Here is a 22,106-nt window from a genome sequence, read left to right on the forward strand (position 1 = left end):
TGCAAGATCCTCCCACTTTCCCAACCAATGTAATTCGAGCATGCACACACACACACACACACACACACACACACACTACATGCAGAAACTCGCCTGCCAGGTCGAGCATACTGATGCATGCACCAGAGCGTGAACATTGAATTTCCTCTGTAGGTCTGCAGTCTGAAATCCCGACCTTCAACTGTCAATCAAATTACTACAATAAAAGTAGTTGCATTAGGCGGAAACCTACAGTCAAACAGGACAAACTGAAGCACAGTGTGCTTGAGCAGGAACCAAAGCAAGCTGGGTGATTTACTGGGGGCTGTGCTGACCTCCAAAAAGGGAAGCAAGCCAAAAAAAGTTCCCCTGAACAACCAAAATGAACAAATATACTACATCTGGGTTTACACAGGTTTCAAGTCAAATTTAAGACATATTAAGACCATTGTTGATTAAATTTAAGATCTATTTCGTACCCATAGTGGCAAAAAAGTACATGCAGTTTGCATTTGTGATTATTGGTCCAATGCTGGTTTCACTTTGTAGTTTTTACAGCATGATCAATAGCCAAAAACACATTTAATAGTGAGTTAAAGCCAACTTTCTGAGTAATGTTAACATCAAATCCATTTTTAAGACCTATCAAAGTCATATTTAAGACATTTTAAGGCCTCAGCTGGTTGGATTTTAGACGTTTTAAATGATTCTCTTGTGGTTGCACAGTTTTATTAAAATATAATAACAGACTTACATGACAAATATTTATAAAAAGATGATCTTTATTTAAACCAAAGCCACGATGTCAAAGGATGTACAGTACAACACAGTAACGGGGCATTACTGGCATGAAAATACAACTTTCAGTTTCATTTCTCAAAGGCCTACGGGGAAGTACGTCTTCACGCCTTTTAAACAATGTCATTCATCAAATATTACACTGAAATATTGTGTACTGAAAACTACACACAACTGCACTTATGCTTAGCTGTAGAAGAAGCATTACTTTAATAAAGTAGGAGACAGAGTGGAAAAAAAAAAAACATTAGTAGAAAATATCCAAAAAATTATCACGTCCTAAAATGTCCTAAAGCTTTTACATAAAAATTTCCAGACATCACAGTTACATGTGTTCAATAGAAATATTACAAGGGCAGGGCTGTTCTGGACTGGCTCCACATGATCCTTGCACTGATATCTACAAAATGTGTGCAGAGCGTCTGCTCTTAGGCGTACATGTCCTCACGGTCTGCGTTATAGATCTCACCCTCCTGCAGTGAGGCGAAGTTTAGGAAGTGCGAAGGCCGGTGGACTTCATGGTAGAACTCCTTGGGGTTGGCCAGCTGCAGGTCGTACTTCATGTTGGGGTCATGGCGCACGCCTGTAGCAAGACAAGTGAACAAAATGGTTACATTGGTCTACATCTCACTCTCAGTGTGCTGGACACTAAACCGTGCATGACTTAAGTATGACAGCCTTGTCTTAAAGGAATAGTTTTGATTTTTTTTTAAGTACTTATCCATAGGCAGTGTGTTACCTATAGTAGATGGCGGTCGGAACGTGCCCGGTTTGGAAAAGCAGCTGGAGCACCAGTGTATATCCATATATCACTTGTTATACAACATTTTCCCCAGACTCCATTGGCAAAAACAGTCATTTTACCTCACAGAGAGCAAGAGTTGCTGGTCTACTGCTGCCTCAGTTGGTTAGTTTGTTTGTGTTATTGTGTGACTTCGGGGTTTTAAAGGGTTAGTTAACATTCCCTCAAAGTCCTACAATAACACAAACAAACTAACAAAAGGAAGCGGTAGACCAGCAACCGTTCTACAACGTAAAATGACTGCTTTTGCCAAGGAAGTGTGGTTGAGTGAGAGAGACAGCAACAGTTTGTTTATATAACAGCATTTTCCCATCAGAAGACTTTGGTGTAAATATTCTAAATATAGTGTCCACTTAGACTGATATATATTTGTTTTAGGTCTGTCTTTTTTAATTGGATAAAATACGTTTTGCAATTCACTTTGTCCATAAGCGTAGATTCATTTATTATCATCCTATACTGAAGTAATAACAGGTAATATGCCTACTATGTGTAAGTACTTTACACAACCTAACTCCAAAAATTCCAAACTATTCTTTTAATAGGCCATTGTTTTTAAGATTTAAATAACAAGATACTGTGTATTGAACCGTGAACCAGAGCTGGACAGGAAAATCAATCAAAATGACACAGGGACAGAGTGAAAATATCAATATATAGCACCAATTTCTGTCACAAAAGGAAAGAAAAGCCTTATTGAGGATATGACAGAGGCAGATTCAACCTGTTTTACAGCAGAATCATTTAGCTAATCTAATAAAAGTATAAAACAAAAGTGCATCTTATAAAAATATAAAAGTCCAAAAGCACGACACAAAGTTCATCAAATAAAAGTATAAATTACAGCTCATCTATCTATAAGAATAAAAAACAACAGCTACTGACCCATGAAGTTGTAGTTCCAGGACACCTGTCCAGGCACCATGAAGAAGCCCAGGAAGCGATCAGAGAGCAGCATCTGCACCCTTTCATAGTGGGATGGCAGGTAGCCTTTAGGGTTGTTGCCCTTGTCTGTGTTCTGCCGACCCCACTCGTAGCCGCTGGGTGTTAGTTTGTAGGCTGTAAGCGTGCACGAGCCTGGAGTAAAGCTAAAAACCAGAGGCAAAATGCATTTATTTAACATTCAACTGACAAACATCACCTTACTACATAGTTATTAACTGTAACACGTCATATTTTTAAACTATGCTTGTGTTTTTTTAATTTTATTTCCTGTAGCAAAAACATTTTTCCAGAATAATTTCTACTTGTTATGTAGTATTACTGTTAAGAACCTACCTGCAGGTGATGATGATGGTCTTTTCTCCATCCCAAGAGGGATTGTCAGCCATGATCTTGGCATGGGTGGTGACATCCTGCGGGGACAGCTGGGGTGACTCATTCGGCTGAGTATGGATCCAGCCGAGAGGTTCCATTTCCTGTTTATAGAAAGGGCAGAAGATAAATGCTTGGACAAAAAATGACTTTAAAACTGTTACAAAGTAGTCAGTACCACTAACAAGTAGCCATCAGAAAATGATAAGAACAAGCTGGGACAAAATCTCAAGATGCATGTGTCTTACTTTTAGATACTCGTGACCAGGGAGCTGGTTGGGCAGGTGGACAGTCTGGTGTGTCCCCCACTGTGGCACCATGACGATACAACGGATCTCCTTCACCTGGGGGTTGTCTGGTGGACTGGTGCCGTACAGGTAGCCTGCAATCTGGAACACAGTACACAGTCAGTATCTTCAAGGGATGTGCGCAATTAGACGATGTAACGATGCTACCCTGCCAAGTCAGCACCAGACATATTAATACTTTATGAATGCATCCCTGTGCTAATGGCTGGGTGTTCTGATCCGGGAAGGAGGAAAACCTGGGGTGGGACATCATGAAAAAGCAATATTTTGATTTTAAAAATGAAAATAAGGTTGTAGGCTGTGTCAGAATAAACTAACCACTCGACTGGAGTAACGTGTAACAATATTCAGTGTATATGTGGATGTTAACCTGCAAGGAGAGCAGGCTGCTAGTGTTGGCGATGCTATCATTTACCAGCAGCTCGGTCTGAATAGATAATTGTGTAGTGAGCTGCTGTTATGCTTCATGGGATTATGTGCAACGTTAATCCAAGAAGGAAAAATCCCTAAATTTCAGCACCATATAAAACCAGATTTGGTTATTGAAAATGTGATTTAAGGTTTGAAATGACTCTCAATACACTTTTTTTTCAGTCAACGTTTAAGTTTACTGATTAATAAACTGTGCTCAATTTGAACGGTTTTCTCAGTCTTTTCCAACTGTGAGACTACTTGACTAGTTTAGATTAAAAATTCCTTTTAATCAACAGGTAAATTAGTCACCAGGAACCTCCTTGGTATCTACAGAGACAGTTTGTGTCTTTACTCTGAACAGAAGTGATGAGGGATGTCCAGGTATGAGTTAATATAGTATTTTTTCATTTACAAGTCAAAAGAAACAGTTTGACTATGAATCTTCTACATACCTGTGCTCGTAGATCGGAGATGCAGATGAACTTCTTGAGGACGTTCTTGGGCAGGATGTAGGTGTATCCCGTCTCCTTGATGTCATCAGATGACACGTAGATGTGGTTGGTTCGGAGATGGAGGTTGGCAGCAGATATCGCCCTGAAGAAGGTGAAGAACACGGAACATTAAAGTCAACTCAGATGGAAACAAAAAAATTGTGGCTGTCAAATCCCTCTCTTACTACAACAATCCTAGATATTTACATTAACTTATGAATCGTAAACTAAATCTTAAAGTCCTTCTTGAGTGAAATGGAAAGTCAAACAGTCAACACACCTGACTCTCCACTCGGTTTTGGAGGAGAAGGTCTGGGTCTCATAGTTGGAGGTGGTGGAGGTGATGATCTCGTCACCGTGCTTGTTGACAGTTCGGGTCTGTGTTGCTGTGAGCTGCGACTGCTCTTTGGTCTGCTTCTCAATCTCTGCAATTTGCTGGCGCTGCTGTGACGGAGCGGAGATCTCCATACCCAGGATGATGTCACGGATCTCAGACTGGGTCAGCGAAGCCACGTTCACACTGGATGAAGAGAAGGGAAGCACTGACTAATGAATACAGGTCTGGCTTTATTTTGTTCTATTATGTGACAGAGAGCAACACATTTTATTTATTTCAGACTAATATTCAGCCCATGAATAAACACTTACTTGTTCTTTTTGCCATAATCTGCCAGAATGAGATCTTTGAGCTGCACTTCCACCTTGATCCACTCCTCGTCGGTGAGCGTGGGCCAGATGTGATGGGGCTCAGTGATGGTCGTCTTGTCAGGTTTCAGGATCACCTTGGCGCGGTCATTGTTGACGTGTAGCGCTCTGAGGATCAGGATCAGTCGGGAGAAGGCCTAGAGATGGAGCAGATCACCAAACAAACTATTCACACGGGGGAATAACATGATGTCACCAAAAACAAATTTACCTTGATAAGTTTTGTTGGGGAATTGGGGGAATGAGTAATTTTCCCCTCACAGAACATGGGAATTACTGCTGCCTTGGATCCACAGCAAGCAAACATTAGTGTGGATTCAAACTAACGTAAAAGTCATGGTACTCCAACAACTCCTGTTTTCTATGAGGTGAAATTACTGATTTTGTCAAATGTGTTTTTGCTGGGAGGTCAGTCAAAACGTAATCTGCCGTGCCTCAAGTCTTGAGAAATGGTTTAAACAGCATAATTTTCTTTTTTTTTTTTTTAACTAGGTCTTCTAAACAGACTTTGGAAGTCTAGAAAAGTGCTATATAAATGCAAGTCCATCAAATGCTCAAAGTGTTTTACACTGCATGCCACAATCACCCAGTCACAGGCACACATTCTTATACTGTGGCACAGACTGCGATGCAAGGTGCCAACTACTCATCAGAAACTAACTCACCCACACACAATGACACACCCACGGCTATGCATTCGGGAGAAATTTTAGGTATTTTGCCTGAGGATAATTCAACATGTGGACTCGAGGGAGCTTGGGATCAAACCAATTGGTGGATGACCTACTCTACCACTGAGCCACAGCCACCCAGTTAAACATTTTCTCTCAGACTTTTGTAGATGCTTGATGAGACACTCAACTTTATCTTGCCTTTGTCAACTTTTGATATCATTTGTGCATTACACTGGCTCTATTTCAAGCCAAATTTCCAGAGGCTTTAATACGATCCACGTTATTCTGATCTGTAGAATGAAACTCACTGTGTAAGACGAGATTGTCTTGAGCCAATCGTCATACAGGTTGAACAGCACCATCTGAGGCTCTGTCGCCTTCAGGATCAGGTCTCCAAACTTCTCCACCTTCAGACAGGCCTGGAAGGGCAGCTGCAACTCAGAACCTTTGATCACGATGTTGGGGAAGTCGAGCAAGTGGACCTGCACAGAGAGAACAATGGCATCAGAACTGGAAAGCATTTGGACTGTGTACCCAACTTCTGGAAATCAATCATTTAAGGCTTGTAATTATCATAGCAGTAACTAGCATTAAGAGTCTCACCTCCAGAGGGTCCAACATGCCTTTCCTGGTGACGATGATCTGTTTCGGCTGCTCCTCCACAGGGAGGGAGCGAATCAGGGCAGCCACTTCTTCAGCTGTCTTCCATTTGGCCAGCTACAGAAATAAAGCATGAATAAACACTCAGGACGGCACAAAAAACTTCAGGGTTTGACAAATATCTATACAGTCCCATCAAAGGGGCAGGAGGTTATTTATTTGTACTTAAAATAAATGAGGCTTCAAATCACTCAACACAACAGAAGTAAAAGAATGAATCAAAAGAAAAAAATAGAGTAAAGAGTTTGTGATTATAAAAAAAAACATACCTGTCCCAGACGTTTCTGACCAGCCCACACAGATGTGTGGATGATCTTGAGGAAGAGCTGGCCAGTCCTGGGGTTAAATATGAAAATGGCTCCATTGATGGGCTTCGTGGTCAAGTTACCCTCAAATGTCTGTTGAGATGGACGAAGAATACGTGTGATTTAAATCAAAGGATCACTTCTTTGATATTCCTATGCACCAGCAGCATATTCATACATTTTATTTACAACATTAAGAAGCAGTCATTCTAAAACAAATTGTGCAGTATTGGAGGTCAGCCCTCACCTTGTGGATGGTGACTCTGTACACATTGGTGTCGTCTACAAACCAGATGATCTGGTTGGAGAAGAGTTCACCGTAGTTCTGTGAGGACAGGTAGGGCTCAGTGGGCTCGGACGAGTACAGCTGCAGACCTTTGCGGATGCGTTCCCTGAGCACATACAGGGCAGGGTTGGCCTTCATGATCTTGGCCATGGCCTGCTGGATCAGAGGCTTGCTTCCAGGGAACCAGTTACCGTAGCCACTGTGGGAATGATAGAAGTTAAATGAGTTAAATACCTAGTTGAGCTGTTTTTTTCCACCAATCAATATTTTCTCTGTTCTGAGAAAAACACTGGTCAGAGTGGAAAATCATTTAAGCTGGTGTGACTGTTGCAGGCAGTTATGTTCATGTAGAACAAGTTGGGAAGCTAGTGTGAAGACTTCAAAGGCTACTGCAGAGCATACATGTTGACATCAACAAGGGGATGTCAAAATCCAGGCAATGATGTCAAGTATTTGTCTGATAATTTCCTAGTTAATTTTAACTACACACCTGCAATACACTGAGGCTCACATTAAATCAGGAAGAATACACTGCTTTGCCTTTTACAATCCCCAATCAGTGCCACTTTGTTAACAGTTAAGCTTAACTAGATTATTGAATTATGTGGAACCCTGTTCATGCGTTTCTCTTTCTGATGAATCAGCTGTTATCTGCCATCATACTGGTCATGTATCCATGCTTATAACAATTCTAACCTGTGGAGGTTGTAAGCCAGGTCGATGGCAATGAGCACCCCGGTGGGGGAGGGGTAGATACTCATGTTGTCAGTGGTGTAGTCCAGGAACTTGGCCCTGGCGTAACGCTCGATGTCATGCGAGTCGTAGTCACCCCAACGCAGCTGAATGTCAATCCAGTACTTCTGTGTGGTGGTGCTGTCCATCACGTCCCTGTAAGAGGAGGTGCACATTTTAATTCATAGAAGACTAGATTAAAAAAACAACAACTTTAAAACGCTTCCATGGTGACAGTTTACAAAACCTATTCTAGTATTCAGAGTACATAGTGTAACTTAAATTAATTCAGTGACATTTTTTTCTGAATCTGAAAATACAGAGTCATGTAAATATAGTTTCAAAAGTCTTACTTGGAGTCAGCCAGCAGAGATGGTCGAGAGACGTTCCACTTGTATGATGCAAAGAGGAGGATGTCTGCACACGATGAGTTCATCTTGTATGACTTCCTGGGGTGGATGGTCTCCTTCTGCACCGTCTCAATCTCAAGAGCATCCAGCTCCTGATCAAACACCTGAAGCCAAAAAAACTCAGTTAATATGGGAGGCTCAAGTCAACAATAAAAGATGTATAAAGCGATTCAAAAAACAAACTTAAGCTTGCTTTATTTTTGCTGTTACGCAGAGTAAAAAGCTAGTCCTTAATGAGGTTAAAAAAAACCCCTACCTGACAGAGATCCATGACAATGCTCTCATGAATCTTCTGCCACAAGTGAGCCCTGAAGATCTGAATGAGGGAGATCTTCAGTGTGGGGATCTTGCCATGCATGAAGATTCCAGTCAGGTCAAGCTGCACCTGGAAACCCACGTACACCTAAAGACAAGGGAGTAAGGAAAATGTATCCCTTTAAAGAGTTCATTCTTTACTTTTTCTACAGGAATAAAAACATCAACTGGGCAGAGATATAGTTACAAATGTTGGTTGTACTGACGTTGGCTCTGTTGATGGTGGGTGACCACCAAAGTGTGAAGCGACGGTTGGGGATTTGGTTCAGACCGGACCTCTGTGCGTTGGTCAGCTTCTTCCACTTCATGGACTCCTCAAAGCCACTGGCCTTTTCCCTAAAGTACAGAAATTGAAACAATTGATGCTTTTAAATGAGGGAATTAACATGTAAAACAAATCCAGAACTTGAAAAAGAAGTTCCAATGTAAATACAACCTAAGACAGGAAAACAGAAACCAAAGTGTATAAGTGTTTTGGTTGTGTCATTTTTTCCCCATTAAGCAGCTAAGGTGAGCAGGATATGGCTGAAGTACTTTTTCTTCTTTGAGTGTTTGAGCCCTACAATAATCAAACTCTCAAAATGCATTAGAAGCACTCTTAGTGTCAAAGTGCTCTCACCAGAAGAGACCCTCCCAAGTGGGGAAGTAAGTGCCTTTGAAGAGTGTGTGCTCCAGGATGCCCTCCACACCGCCCAGAGCCTGGATCATGTCTGTGCGGTAGTTGTTCAGGTTCCACAGTTTGCCATCGTGCCTCTGGTGGGTCCACCAGAACGGATTCTGCTTCAGCACCTGCATTCAATCCAGACAGAGACATTAATAGATATATGCATGCTGGTGCACATTATTATAATACATGTGCAATACACAATTTCACATGTTCTTATATCTTGTTTTTCTATCCATATTTATTGTGTATTCTGTGTATGATGTGCTCTGAAATTGTGGTTTCATTTCTTTGTATCTTTATTTTGTGAAGCACCCTGTAACTCTGGGTTTGAAAGGTGCAATGTAAATAAAGTTTATAATAACAATAATATAATATAGTATATATAACATATATATAGTATAATTTCAATATACTTTTGGTCATCATCATATTAACAGTGTCTTCATCATACCTGGTATTGTTTGAAATCTGTCCTGACTCTCCAGCCTTTGTCATATGCCAGTGTGTGTCTGTCCTTCTGGAAAAGCGTGTTGATACGAGGGATTCCTCTGTCCCATGAGTCCTCCAGATCCTCCAGGGTCAGCCGCCTGAAACACAGAAAAGACACTATTATTTGCTTTGTCTAATTTCACCACTTGTTAAAACAAATACTTGAATGGCAGGTCATATGAGTCCGAGTTCTTTCTACATGTCTCCAACACTGTGTTATCTAAATAAGGAAATACCTGTTCTGGGCGATGGCCTCCTGTCTTTTGAGGGCATACTCGGCCCAAACTCTCTGTGAGTCGATGAACTCGCTCTCCCATGGCTGAATGTAACGATACAGGTTAGGAATCAGCTGGTCTTCCTCGTGGCTCATTCCAGACCTGAAGTGGGTGATACCCACATCCGTCTGCTTGGACCACCTGGTGGAGAGGGAGAAGAATTTAAGCCCAGTTTTCTAAATGAATTTACTGCAGAGACTGCGACAACAACCAGCCTGCACGCTGACTCACCGCAGGTCGGACTGTGGAATCAGCACGTGGCCCATGGACAGCATGCCGAGGCCGCCCAGCTCTTTGGGAGTGTAGAAGACAACAGGGGGGAAACGGCTCGGCATTTTGGAGTTCAGGCCGATCTTGATACGGGTCTGGATCTTGTTCTCGCACTTCACCAGCAGGTCCAGGAGCTCCTGGGTGTTGACAACGGCCTCACGGAAGTACGTCATCAGACCGATCAGCGCCGTGTTCCACTTGTTCACAATCTGGGGGTTAAGACGGGACATAGTGAAATATTCTGATGAAGTTATTATTCTCATTAGTACTTTTCATTGTTTAAAAATTCATGCTACAGCTGTAGTGTTTCAGGAGAAGGGTTGTCTGCTGACCTTGGTGAATGTGGTGGATCCAGAGGCCATCAGGATCTGACGCACTCTGTTGTGGAAGCGCTGCATCGATTCATCATCCACACGCAAGAAACACTGTGCTGTCCTCTCTTTGGTTACCTGCACATGCAAACACAAGAGGAGTACTTAAAACAAGAATGTGAACATTTAAAGAAAGGCAGCGGTTACGACTGGCTCAATATGTCTGATGCCAACCACACCCTTGAGCATCCGCCGAACGTCTTTTTCCTTCTCTTAATTAAGCTCTTAATAATACATTTGTCCAAATGCACTTTGATTAACCTACCCATCAGAAAAACATCAAACTGTGAAACTTACATTCTACTCCGATGAAGGAAGAAATACAGCCGCAAGTGTGACTCACTAATGCAACGCTGCTGCTTCTTTTTAGTTAAAACTTTGTTCACACACAAAGAACTTTGAGCAGCAGTTTTGATTAAATTAAATACGCATAAAATTCACTATTGCGGTTTTGCTTTTTTCTTCCTTGAGCAACTCCACTCAGCTGATGGCAGCACTACCGAGAGGTTTCACCAGTGTTCCCGTGACACATGCTGCTCATCTGTGTTACTTAAGACAAACCTTTTTACAACATGTCGCTCAATGGGTTGTCAAATGGGTTGTCTCAGGTCATTGTTTTTCTTCTCTTGATATATAATCAATTGATTTTGGCCAGGATCAGACTGATACTGATGCTGTGTATCAGATCAGCACAACCATAGTTAGAACAGTATTATCATAGTAGAAACTATCTGAAAGGTGACAGACCAACTGCAGCTGCAGCCAGTGATAAAAGAGCCACAATTCATTTTAATATTCCTCCAGTTCTTACGCACAGGCAGGCAGAACAATGCAAGTGCGCCTTTATAAGAGGACTTTGTTCAAAACTTCATATGGAATTTGCTCATAGAAGAGTACTGGCACATCCCCAATAGCACTTGTAATAAATGAATTATCAGTATTGTAGTAAGCCACAAAACTAATATTACTTGTCTGAACAACATTGTTGTCTCAAACTGTCAACAGGGACATTGTTAGCATTACAGTTTCTAATTTCTGGCATCAGTTCCTCACCTCATTCTGCAGGTTCCACACTCCGTCCTTGTGAGTGAACTCCTCATAGCTGGTGCGGCACTTTGGCAAGATGCGGCACTCAAAGCCACACATGTTGAAGAGCAGGTTGGGGTTGTCTTTGCTGTAGACGGAGACGAAGCTGTTCTCCCACTGGACTGTGGTCACTGATCTGGGCAGGCGGTTCTTGATGTCCCAGAATACAGCACGTCCACTGGGAAGAATAAGATTAGAAAAGTTGTGGCTGTTTGATTCCAAACAATGACGTTGCACATAAAATATGATTTAATAACACAATAAACTACTGGTTTCAGAGTCAAAATCTTGAGGTGGACTCACAGGTTGACGTCATGCTTCATCAGTCTCATACGAGCATCGCGGGGCCAGCACTTCTTGTTGTTATAACCCACAATGTTCTCATTGTTGGGGTCTGGGTGCTCTGTCAGGTACCTCTGGATCAGATCCCTGGCCTCGTCAGCAGAGAACCTGGTCGATGCATGAAAAAGGTTACAATTCATCTGCAAAAACGTTGTTCACAAATCTACACCGTACAAGGAAGAGGCATAAGTGTGTATCCAAGATTTATGTAATGCAGTTTGTAAAACTCAGCGTCACTCATTTATTATGTGTGACTCAATCCCACCTGAAGAAGATGTGGATGCGGTCGATGTAGCGGCAGTACAGTCGGATTGGGTGGGCGCTCTCCGTGGCTGTGTCCTGGAAACTGAGGAAGTCATTGGGCATCTGAGGTGGGCCGGCCATCTCGCTGGCGCGGTGCAGGCCCAGCACCAGCAGGTCCATCACCAGGCCGTAGTACTGTACGATGAAGGAGGCAAACTGGAGCCCCCTGATGATGCCGTAGGAGTTGGTGTGGTTCATATCCTAAATAAAAACAAAGAGGAACATTCAGATGAAATGTCATTTAAAACTTGACTGCACTAAAATGGGAAGTGAGTTCTCAATGTTAGGTAAAATCAAGAAGTAGAGATGACTTACATGAGATTTCTAAGGAGTCGTGTATAAATATTATAAAATCACATCTTAAATAACTGAGTTTGTTCACCTTGTAGTTGATGACCACGTTGTTCTTGGCTGTCATGTAATCAGCGATGTTGTGATCAACAATAAGACGCAGCAGCCTGTTGAGCAGCGTTAGATCAATCTTCTCGTACATCTTCTCATAGCGGGACTCCAGCATCACGTTGCACTCTCCCTCCCCGGTCTCCCACACGTCCTGCAGGTTGTTGATGCCTGAGGAGAAAGAACAAAAAGCCTTCAGATGCGGCCTGACTTTTGGTCTACATAACATAACAGGAGTTATCAGATGGGATGCATGTTATCAGCAGAAGTTTAACACCACCTAAAGGCACATTGAGGTATTACGGGATATAATCATTGGTTTGTTTTCGTCACAACAAGCCTGAGCAGAAGCTGACCTTGGCACCACTTGTAGACCAGCAGCGGTGGTGGTTCAGTGTCAGCAGGTTTGATCCAAGGTGGGAAGAGGCGTCTCTTGTCTGCCTCGTACCACAGGTACTGGTCCAGGTAGGCATCAGTGATCTTCTCCAGGGGCTCGACATCGTACACGGGCACCAGATGACTGTACAAGTCCATGAACTCGATACCCACCTGCAAAAGAACAAGTTCTTTTGAGTCCGACAGGAACCAAATATGATGGCTAAGAAATAATTTTACAATTGCAATATAAGGCTGCAACTAACAATTCCTTTCACTGTTGATTAATCTGTTGATTATTTTTAGTAGATCAATTAGTTGTTAAATCCATCAATTAAAAAAAAGGGCATTGTTGATCAGTAGTTCCAAAAGCCTAAGGTGACATCTTCAAATGTCTTATTTTATGTAAAACCCACAGAAATGCCAAAAGTAAACCCAGTTTACTGTCAGAAGATGAGTAAAGAATGCAGAAAATAATTATATTTAAGACGCTAGAATCACAGAATTTGGACTTGGACAGCTCAAGACAATTATCAAAATAGCTGGTTGCTCTTGTGCAACAGTCAAGAAATTCAAGGCTATGATGGTCAGCTTAACATTTCCTGCAGTGGTTTACAAAACTCTACTGTTGACATTACGAAGCTTCAAGGACAAGAAATATTATGTAACATTTCTTCCTTATAACTTTGGTTTGCATATATTTGTAAACTGACCAAATCAATATATAAGAGAAATGTATTTTTAACCAATACTTTCAATCAAGCATTAAAATACCATTCAATGCTAGGTAGCACAGACTGCACTGTTTAACTGTGGATGAAATGTTCAAAAACATTATCAGCAGGTCTTGGTGCTGACCTCTTTGAAGGCTCTCTGGGTGAGCAGGTGACGTTTGATCCTGGACAAGGCCTCGTGAGGATTATCGTACGCCTGCTCGATCAGCCCCAGCTCCTCCCTCTGACTCTGGTTCAGACGAGACTTCACACTGGGAGACACAGATACACAAACTTACGATGTGGAAAAAGAATATTCTGGCAGTAGCGTTGTTGCTTGGCGTGAATAAACATTTGCAGATCCAGCTGTAGTCATGCTGAAACTGTGTTTACCTGTACGCCTCCTTGAGCCTCTCCAAGGCCAGGATCAGCAGCTTGGTGTCATGTTTGTAGGACAGTGGAGGGAAAGGGATGGGAGAGAACCGCCGACTCTCCAGCCAGTGAACAGTGGTGGTGTAGATAGCTACAGCCTCCTCAGCTGTGATGTAGGGACCATCCTGTAGGCAGAACATATTCACTTAAATGTAGAGATGCAATGGCACTAACTTTTAGAATTTAGTGTTCATATATTCAGTAGTTATTAGCAAATACAGACATGGGCAATTGAAACAGTGAAGTTAAGACAGTATAATCACAGTAGAAACTATTAGAAACAATATCTGACTGGTGAGGGGCCAACTGCAGCTGCAGCCAGTGAGAAAAAAGCCACCATTCATTTTAATATTCCTCCAGTTCTTACGCACAGGCAAGCAGACCAATGCAAGTGCGCCTTTGTAAGAGGATTTTGTTCAAAACTTCACTTGGAATTGTTTTCAGTGAATTACAATTTTCTTTTTCCAGGTTTTTCAAGAAGAAATTCCCACTTAGCCACCAGCAAAAAGCAGTAATGCACGTTAGAGAACTGATGGCCTCCCCTGCCACCAACTAGGGAGTTTATATGTAACAATGTCATCATGCAGAAAACTGCATCTGCTCATGTGGGAAACTGTTTTTAGGAGGGCTGAGGAAAATGGCATTTTGACACTACAGAATTGTATAAAAACTAAAACAGGTCCATCCTTTTAGGTCACTGACTAAAGAGCACTGAAATATAACTAATCAAAACAAAAGTTCATAAATACAGTTTTTTATTCAATGAAAATTGTATTTGTAATATTTTCTTGTCAAGCTTTTTTCTGTGTGTTACCTTCAGGTAGTTGTGCTGTCTCTCCTGCTCAGCTTTCAGGTACAGACGAGTCAGTCTCCCCAGGTTCTTCTTGCACACCGTCTTGTCCACAGTGGCTCCACGGCGGATTCGCTCACGGTTGTAGTGAGCAGTGTTGGTCCACCAGTCAGCCTTAGCCTTCACGTAGCGCAGGATCATGTTCTCAATGGGAGTGGGCAGGCCTGGCACCTGGAAATGAGGAAAAAACAAAAAAAAAAGAAATTGCAAACATTATTATGCCAAGTTTTTTTGCTTGTTTTATCTCCTCGTTGTCAATTTGTGGCATTATAAAAATGGTTATGGGCTTTAAATTAAGGAAAATATTGTCATGAACATTTCTGATCACAACTAATGCATATGTCAAGACCTCAGGGTAAGCAGCCTCCTATATCTACATCATCTGAATCAAAAAGTGCAAGGCAAAAAAATCCAAACCAGATTATGAACTTAAAGGTTAAGCAGGCTAAGTGACATTGAACTGACTCTAGCTACTTGATATTTTATTTGACATATCCTAAATTCAAATGTAGCTGGGCTTTAACGAGTCTGTGAATAATTCTCGTCTTTTAATAACAGACCGTTCACTCTGCTACATGGTACTCTGTCATAATAAAAGTGATCTCTGTGATGCACCAACCTTCCAGGGGATGTTGGCCTTCCAGCACCTCCAGGATTCACTGAGGTGCTGCAGGATGGTTCTGGCCTTGTTCTGTTTGATACCCTCTGGCATCATGTCCAAGATGTCGTGCATCACAGCAGCACGCAGCTCCAGGTCAAAGTGAGACTCCACACGCTGCTTGGTTACTGTCTTGGCAACGCCCTTGGAGTGACGTCCTGTTGGGGAAACCAAAAACAGTTGTTATAGTTCCTGCTGACGCATCATACCACTTTGTTGCTAAAATGGCAGTGGTCACCACAAAAATCTAAAGGTGCGTATGCATACCTTCAAACTGCCTGGCCAGCAGATTTCCCAGCCACCTCTCCAACAGTGGTGTGATCCCCCTCATGAAGAACAGCCACACTCTCCAGCCGGGAGCCCAGAAGCCACAACCAGGACCCTTGCCCACAGGACCCTGAAAACAGAACAAAAACAAGGAAAAATCTTTTGTTACCATATGGGTGACAGATCTTTCATACAGCAACTGAACTTAACATCTTCAATATAAACGCAGATGGAAGATTTATAAACTGCTGTGTTAACTTACAGTGTTGAACCGGTAGTAGATGAGATGCTTCAGATCTTTGCACATCCGGATTTGTCTCATCAGTTTGTACTTGTAGCGGTACATGCCTGTCAGCTGACCCACGTGAGCGAAGATGTACTGAAGGCCGTCAGCCAGCTACAATACAGAGGTGAAATTCTGTGATTAGTTAAGTGTGAAAACACTGTAAAATAATCTTAATGACCATTTCCAACACCACCACCATTAAAACCAAAACAAAAAACTGAAGGCACTTTCTCAGGAACAGCAAAGGGGCAACTTTACAGAAGTGAAATCTTCCTCAAAATGTCCTTGAAGTAAATCCTTGTGTCTTACATTGCAAGTAGTTAAGCTGTGTTAGTTCTCTGTAAAACTTTGTTCTAAATAATGGTGGAATGGCCCTTTCACTGTGGCTCTATTTACCCACTCAGTAAAGTTAATGAAATTAATCCACATCTAGATGAAAAAGAAGAATGCAGGTGCAGCTCAGACACAGAATGGACATGCTGAGCAGAATTTGTTGCTGAACTCACCTGGAAAGCATCAACATTTCCCAGTCTGTACTGCACGTGGCTGTCCACCACCAGCTTGCTCAGACGCAGCACCTCTCTGCACAGATGGAAGGCATTGCCGAATCGGGACTTCTTTCTTTCCTGGGGGGCAGAAACAGGAACACAGTTGTAGATCAAGTAAAAACTATGATTTTATCTTATCAGAAAATGTGAATTAACTAAATTTGGAATTCCAGATTCTATTTTTTTGTGTATTAAACCTTCAACAAAAGGATAATATGAATATTTTGAAGTCAAAGAAACATTAAAGCTCGATACAATGTCAAAAGAAGTAAAACAGGTGGATCTGTCCAGGAGAGTTTACCTTTGTGGTCAGTGTCTTGACAGGCTTCAGGTTGAAGTTGTAGTCCAGATGCAGGTAATTGAGATTTTTACGGTGGATGAGCAGATTGAGCATGTTGTAGCCCTGTCTGCAGACCTGCAGACCAACCTCCACCCAGTCCAGCTTGGTGGACTGAAAGAACTTGGTGGCCTTGAAGGAGCGGAACAGATACCTGAACAAAAACAGACAGAAAATCTTTATATTAAGACCCGACGGATGAGCAAAAAGACAGTTTCAATTAGAAAGATGGGTTAAGAGGAAATCAAAATCAAGGGTCTCGTGATGCTCACCTCTTCTTCTGGGCCTTGGGTGGTCTGTGTTTGAGAGCATTGAGCACATAGTACTTGAGCAGTTTCTGGTATGACACACGCACTTTCACTGGCTGTCCTGCAGGGCAGTGCTCCCGGTACCTGTGGAAACATTTAACACCTGATGTTTAAAGTTTCTCAAAAATTATTTCATATCTGCACGACAAACAAAATAAAACTACAGACACAGCAGACACGTTTGTTTTAAGTAAGTCATTGTTGAAATATGTTGGTAGTTTGCTCACCAGTTCTTGATCAAGGGGATATCAATGGCACGTCTTGTGCGTCCAGACCGCAAGTTGAAGGGTCTCGGTGCCCACAGCAGAGCAATGCCATTGGCTGTGTTGTCTGTGTAGAGTGGGGTCTCCTTGAGGAAGGGCTCCACATACTCAGGAAGCTCAAACTCCTCGTCGTCATCAGGCAGAGGCTCTTGACTCTGAACAGGAAATTAAAGTAAGAATTTTAAAATGAGTTGACCTGCAAATAGAACAGTTAATTGTTACGAAAATGGATCTCTTTCATTTTCACTTCCACGGGAGGTTTACCGAAAATCAATTTTAAGTCTAAACTTTGAATATTTTGAAGCGATGTCAGAAAGGTGAAGGGCCAACTGCAGCTGCAGTCAGTGAAAAAAAACAAGAGTCACCTTTCATTTTCATATTCCTCCAGTTCTTACGCACAGACAAGCAGACCAATGCAAGTGCGCCTTTGTAAGAGGACTTTACATGATTTATTGTGAGGGAATTACATTCATCTTTTCTGCCAAAGATAAATAATCAGTCACAATCACCCACACTTACCTTGACAGAATGTCTGTGTGAAATGGGGTTGATCAACGGGTCAAAGTAGAATGCTGGGAGATCTGGATCCTCTGTCTTGATAAACACCACGTTTGGTGTGTGATACCTGCAGGGGTTCAGTCATCAGTATCTACTCAATGCTTTCAGTCAATGTGAAAAATATTATAGATAATTCAGTACAGGAATGAAGGAAAAAAAAGGTTCATGCGTTACACTGGGATATTTTTCCATTTGAATTATGAACTGCAACTTTAAGAAATAAGTCATCAATTCATTTCCTACCAGGTGAGGTGAACGTGGTGCGGCAAGTTGTTGTACAGGTAGGGGAAGGCGATTTTGTACTCTGTCCTGATTGGCTGTCTGATGATGATCTTGTTGATGTCGTTGAACTCGTTCCAGTCTTCATCCCTGCAGGAGAAACAGAACAGTCAGCTGCAGCACAAATCATCCAGCATCTGCTCATCCTCAATGTTTTGTTCAGGTCAAACAGGACTTCCAATCAAACGTCCAACAAACACGTTATCAACGTAAAATAAGGACAAGTCTTACAAACATGTTTACATTTATGAGTATGTATGTGGTGTTGCTGCCATGAGGCCTCCAGAATCTACTAAAATGACCAGTGTAAAGCCTGCAGGTTTATAATTCAAGTACTTACTGGAGGTTGATGTCCCTGACCAGTGGCTCAAACTTCGGTCCTCCTGGGATGGCCATGTTTAAGGCCTTGGAAGTGAAGAAGGCCTTGAGGTCAAACAGGTAAAAGTAATTGAAATCCACCAAGTCTGTCAACAGCTGATTGGCCAGGCGGTAGAGGGTGGACATCATGGGCAGTGTGAACTGCCAGCGACGGTAGGTGGTGCCGTTCACAAATCTGAAAATGAATGAATGAATTACTGTTTGATCAGCTGATTATATAAACGTAAAATGTCTGTCATCAGAGAGTGATGTGGCGGCTTACTTGGCAGTATCTTTGAGAGGCTGGTGCTCATAGAACCACTCCACGCATGACGAGTCCTCCTCAGGGTCCAGCTCCATCTGGATGGCCTCCAGCGGCTCCACATCAAGGATGTTGTCGGCGTAGTCCAACGGCGGCTCCTCATCATCAAAAGGTGGAAAGCGCATCCTCTTGAAGTGCCGACGATCACGCTTCTCACGACGCATCATGATCCACATGGTGCTGAGAGAAGGACAAGGGATACCAAAGATTATAAATAATTTACAAATACAGGCTACAATGCAATTGATGTACATGTGCATGCCACACCAACAAAGATCGCACTCTTTCTTACCCCCACTGTGCAATGTAGACTGGCTCTATGACCCAGGGTATCTCATTGACGAAGGAAATGGCTCCAGTGATGTGGTAGAGGACGGGCACATCTCTGATCTGTTCCCAGGGCATGGGCATGTTTTCCAGCAGCTTCAGCACAGCGTGGGGCATGTACTTGAGGGCACTGTTCAATTAACAGAGAGATACAGAATGAGCTACAACAATGGTGGCAGATATTTACGAACAAACAAGTAGAAGTTATTATTTTTTAAATAAGAAATTATGCACAAAGGAAAACAGTTTGTATATGCAAATTACATTATACCTAGAGTATGTATAACTGTATGATTAATATTTACCCAAGGTACACCCTCTTGTCATGGCGAAACTTTCTATTGGTCATGTCTCCATGGTCCCTGATGATCTTGCGGACATGCTCAGGTGGCATGTCTTCCTTCTGAGCATCGACAAAGCCAAACTTTCTCTTCTCCGAGTAGCGCTTAGCCTGCAGTTGCTGCCATTTTCTTGCTGTTGAGTGGGAAAACATTTCATACATAATGACAAAATTAATCATGTCCATTCATGATATAACACTTACATTTTAGTAACACTGTGAATGTAGAACACTGAGTGAAAGACAACATACCTTTCTCTTGCAGCTTTTCCTCAGACATGTAGTCTGGGACGGGCGCAGGAGGTGGTACACCTGGAGGCATCCCTGCAGGGACCCCTCTGTAGGGGAAGGTAGCTGCCATGGTGCCTCACCACTGAAAAGAAAGAAATTATGTTGACTGAACATTATCAAGCTTCAACTTTAAGTCAGTCCTATCTTGCCTGCAGTGTATTCAAAACAAGGCAGCAAGACTCCTCAGTGGTACCAGGAGACCATATCTACCTGCATACTGGCATCTGCTCGATGGTTACCAAAGAGGAACAAAACTGGTTTTAAGCTTCTTTTATTGGTTTTAAAGCAATGCAAGGGTACGTCTCAGGCAATCCCACACAGCTGATTAAGCATTTTCAGATGTTGGCCTAAACTGTCGAATAGTGTACTTGTAACAATTAGCTATTCCCGCTTCCTTGACACCTTTAAATCCCATCTAAAGATCCATCTCTTTTTGTCTCTCAGTCCTCATAAAGACATGCCTGACCAAAATCTTGTTTTTTATTGTTAATAATGTATTCTGCTGACAATGTTATGATTTTAACAAGACATTCTACGCTTTTAATAGTTTATGTCTATAGCTCTACCTGATGGTACTTGTGTTTTTATTTGTTCTTCTCTGCGTTTAATTCTTCAGTGTCTTAGTAAAGAATTTAACCAACATTTCTTTTCAAGCTCGCTCTATGAATAAAGTTGATTAGACTTGAATACAACAAAAAAAAGCAAACGCTTCCAATCAACACTAAACCTGATTAGGTGGTGTGCGTTTAGATTACATGTCTCAGAGTTCTCAGAGACTCCAATTATTCGTTGATGTTACATTTACGCACATTTAAACTATACAAACCAAGCAAAGTTTTAGATTGAATTGAAATTAATGCACTCGAATCGACACAAACTTGCATTCGTCTCTATGCACTACAAAAACATAATTATTGCACATTAACTTGGCACAGTAGTGTTAACATATCGAAAGTTTACTAGCAGTTAGCTAGTTAGCTTAACAACATGGTTTCCCGTGCGGTACGAGCTGTACCTTAACGTTACGACCGACTGAAACACGCCTCATTAAATGTTCAGTAAACTTCATAGTTCAAAACACAAATAATGCATATTTTACCATAAGTTTCACATCGAGTTTGCGAAACTTAATGTCGAGCTCGCGCCTGTAGCTGTTAACAAGGCCAAGCGAGAATGAAGCGGTAAACGAGCCAAATGCTAAAACTAGCATAGCGGCTAACAACTACAGGTTCAGTAAGCTAACAAAAAAACGAAAATGCTTGCAACACCACGCACCTCGCTACCTTCACTCCCGGTGTAATCTGTTAACGTTGAAGACAGCTTTGTTCCACACTCAGTAAGCTATCACAGCATTTCTCTGTCCAGGCTGTATTGTCCTTTTTCTGCTTCACTGTTGTGTTGATTTGTCTTCATGAAACTGCATCACGCACGATGAACGACGGCGGCCACACGATGAGCGCAGCTCAGTGGGAATCACAGACGATCCCTACGCCCGATTCAAGTCCTTTTACCACTAAACAGCCAGGCCTCTACGTCGAAAAATACGCAAACGTTGGACAGGCGTAAGTTTGCAAATACCCGGATATTTCCGCTTCCGGTACACTACCGCCCCCTGTTGTGTTGGCGTGTAACATATAGGTTTTCAACAGCAAACTTTAAGCATACGAGTCGAGGGATCTTGAACTTTGTTGTCAATGTTGTTTTGGGGAGATTTTTCAACATAAATACAGATAAAGAATGAGGCTTTAATAAGTCACTGACGCTTAGTTAATCTGAGATAACGAAATGCTATGAGTTAATTTAGTTTTATTACTATCATTTTGCATTTGATGTTCTTGCTCAATCTGAGACAGATCTTTGATGGATGAGACATGAAAATGCTCAGAAAAGATGAAAAATAATAAATAAAGAAATACAATACACTTTAGGTTACATATTAGCCCTTTCCTTTTTTTTAGACAAATGGGTGTAGACTACTCATCAATAGACTATATTATTTCTTGCTCTAAGGCAACATGATGCAATGTTCGGTTTGTTTCATTCACTATTTCGGTTTTTGCTGGCTTCAAAATATAATACAAGGAGCCTTATATATTTATATATATATATATTTTCTACCACAGCATATGGTTTTCCCTCACACTGCTCTGTCTTAATGGGTCTTTGGAGATGCTATGTTGTACTGGCCTATCCTTTATAG

At 41.9% G+C, this 22,106-nt stretch overlaps 1 protein-coding gene across 2 annotated transcripts; it reads right to left on the minus strand.

The window, feature by feature from the left end:
• Positions 1 to 743: 743 nt before the first annotated feature.
• Positions 744 to 21,419, minus strand: prpf8 (pre-mRNA processing factor 8). 2 transcript variants are annotated; one of them, XM_084718171.1, is made up of 43 exons: positions 21,190 to 21,419; positions 19,868 to 19,988; positions 19,581 to 19,749; positions 19,241 to 19,405; positions 18,910 to 19,128; positions 18,610 to 18,822; positions 18,234 to 18,359; positions 17,952 to 18,057; positions 17,397 to 17,587; positions 17,134 to 17,253; positions 16,826 to 17,015; positions 16,483 to 16,602; positions 15,953 to 16,087; positions 15,691 to 15,820; positions 15,385 to 15,581; positions 14,730 to 14,936; positions 13,877 to 14,040; positions 13,629 to 13,755; positions 12,752 to 12,944; positions 12,379 to 12,566; positions 11,959 to 12,197; positions 11,655 to 11,801; positions 11,319 to 11,529; positions 10,227 to 10,343; positions 9,856 to 10,103; positions 9,586 to 9,765; positions 9,312 to 9,447; positions 8,813 to 8,982; positions 8,400 to 8,529; positions 8,135 to 8,281; positions 7,822 to 7,982; positions 7,433 to 7,624; positions 6,698 to 6,935; positions 6,415 to 6,543; positions 6,089 to 6,202; positions 5,794 to 5,967; positions 4,755 to 4,948; positions 4,387 to 4,626; positions 4,068 to 4,209; positions 3,142 to 3,282; positions 2,858 to 2,997; positions 2,465 to 2,667; positions 744 to 1,360 (listed from the first exon to the last, which is right to left on the minus strand). In XM_084718171.1, the coding sequence occupies exons 2-43, from the start codon at positions 19,974 to 19,976 to the stop codon at positions 1,206 to 1,208; spliced, it is 7,017 nt and encodes a 2,338-aa protein (XP_084574297.1). In that variant the 5' UTR covers positions 19,977 to 19,988; positions 21,190 to 21,419; the 3' UTR covers positions 744 to 1,205. The 2 variants fall into 2 exon arrangements, with proteins under 2 accessions (XP_084574297.1, XP_084574296.1); XM_084718170.1 differs by having other exon boundaries at positions 21,182 to 21,419.
• Between the last annotated feature and the right edge of the window lie 687 nt (positions 21,420 to 22,106).

This window comes from Lutjanus erythropterus, chromosome 4 (assembly GCF_056507025.1).
Source record: "Lutjanus erythropterus isolate fLutEry1 chromosome 4, fLutEry1.hap2, whole genome shotgun sequence".
Classification (NCBI taxonomy): Eukaryota; Metazoa; Chordata; class Actinopteri; order Lutjaniformes; family Lutjanidae; genus Lutjanus; species Lutjanus erythropterus.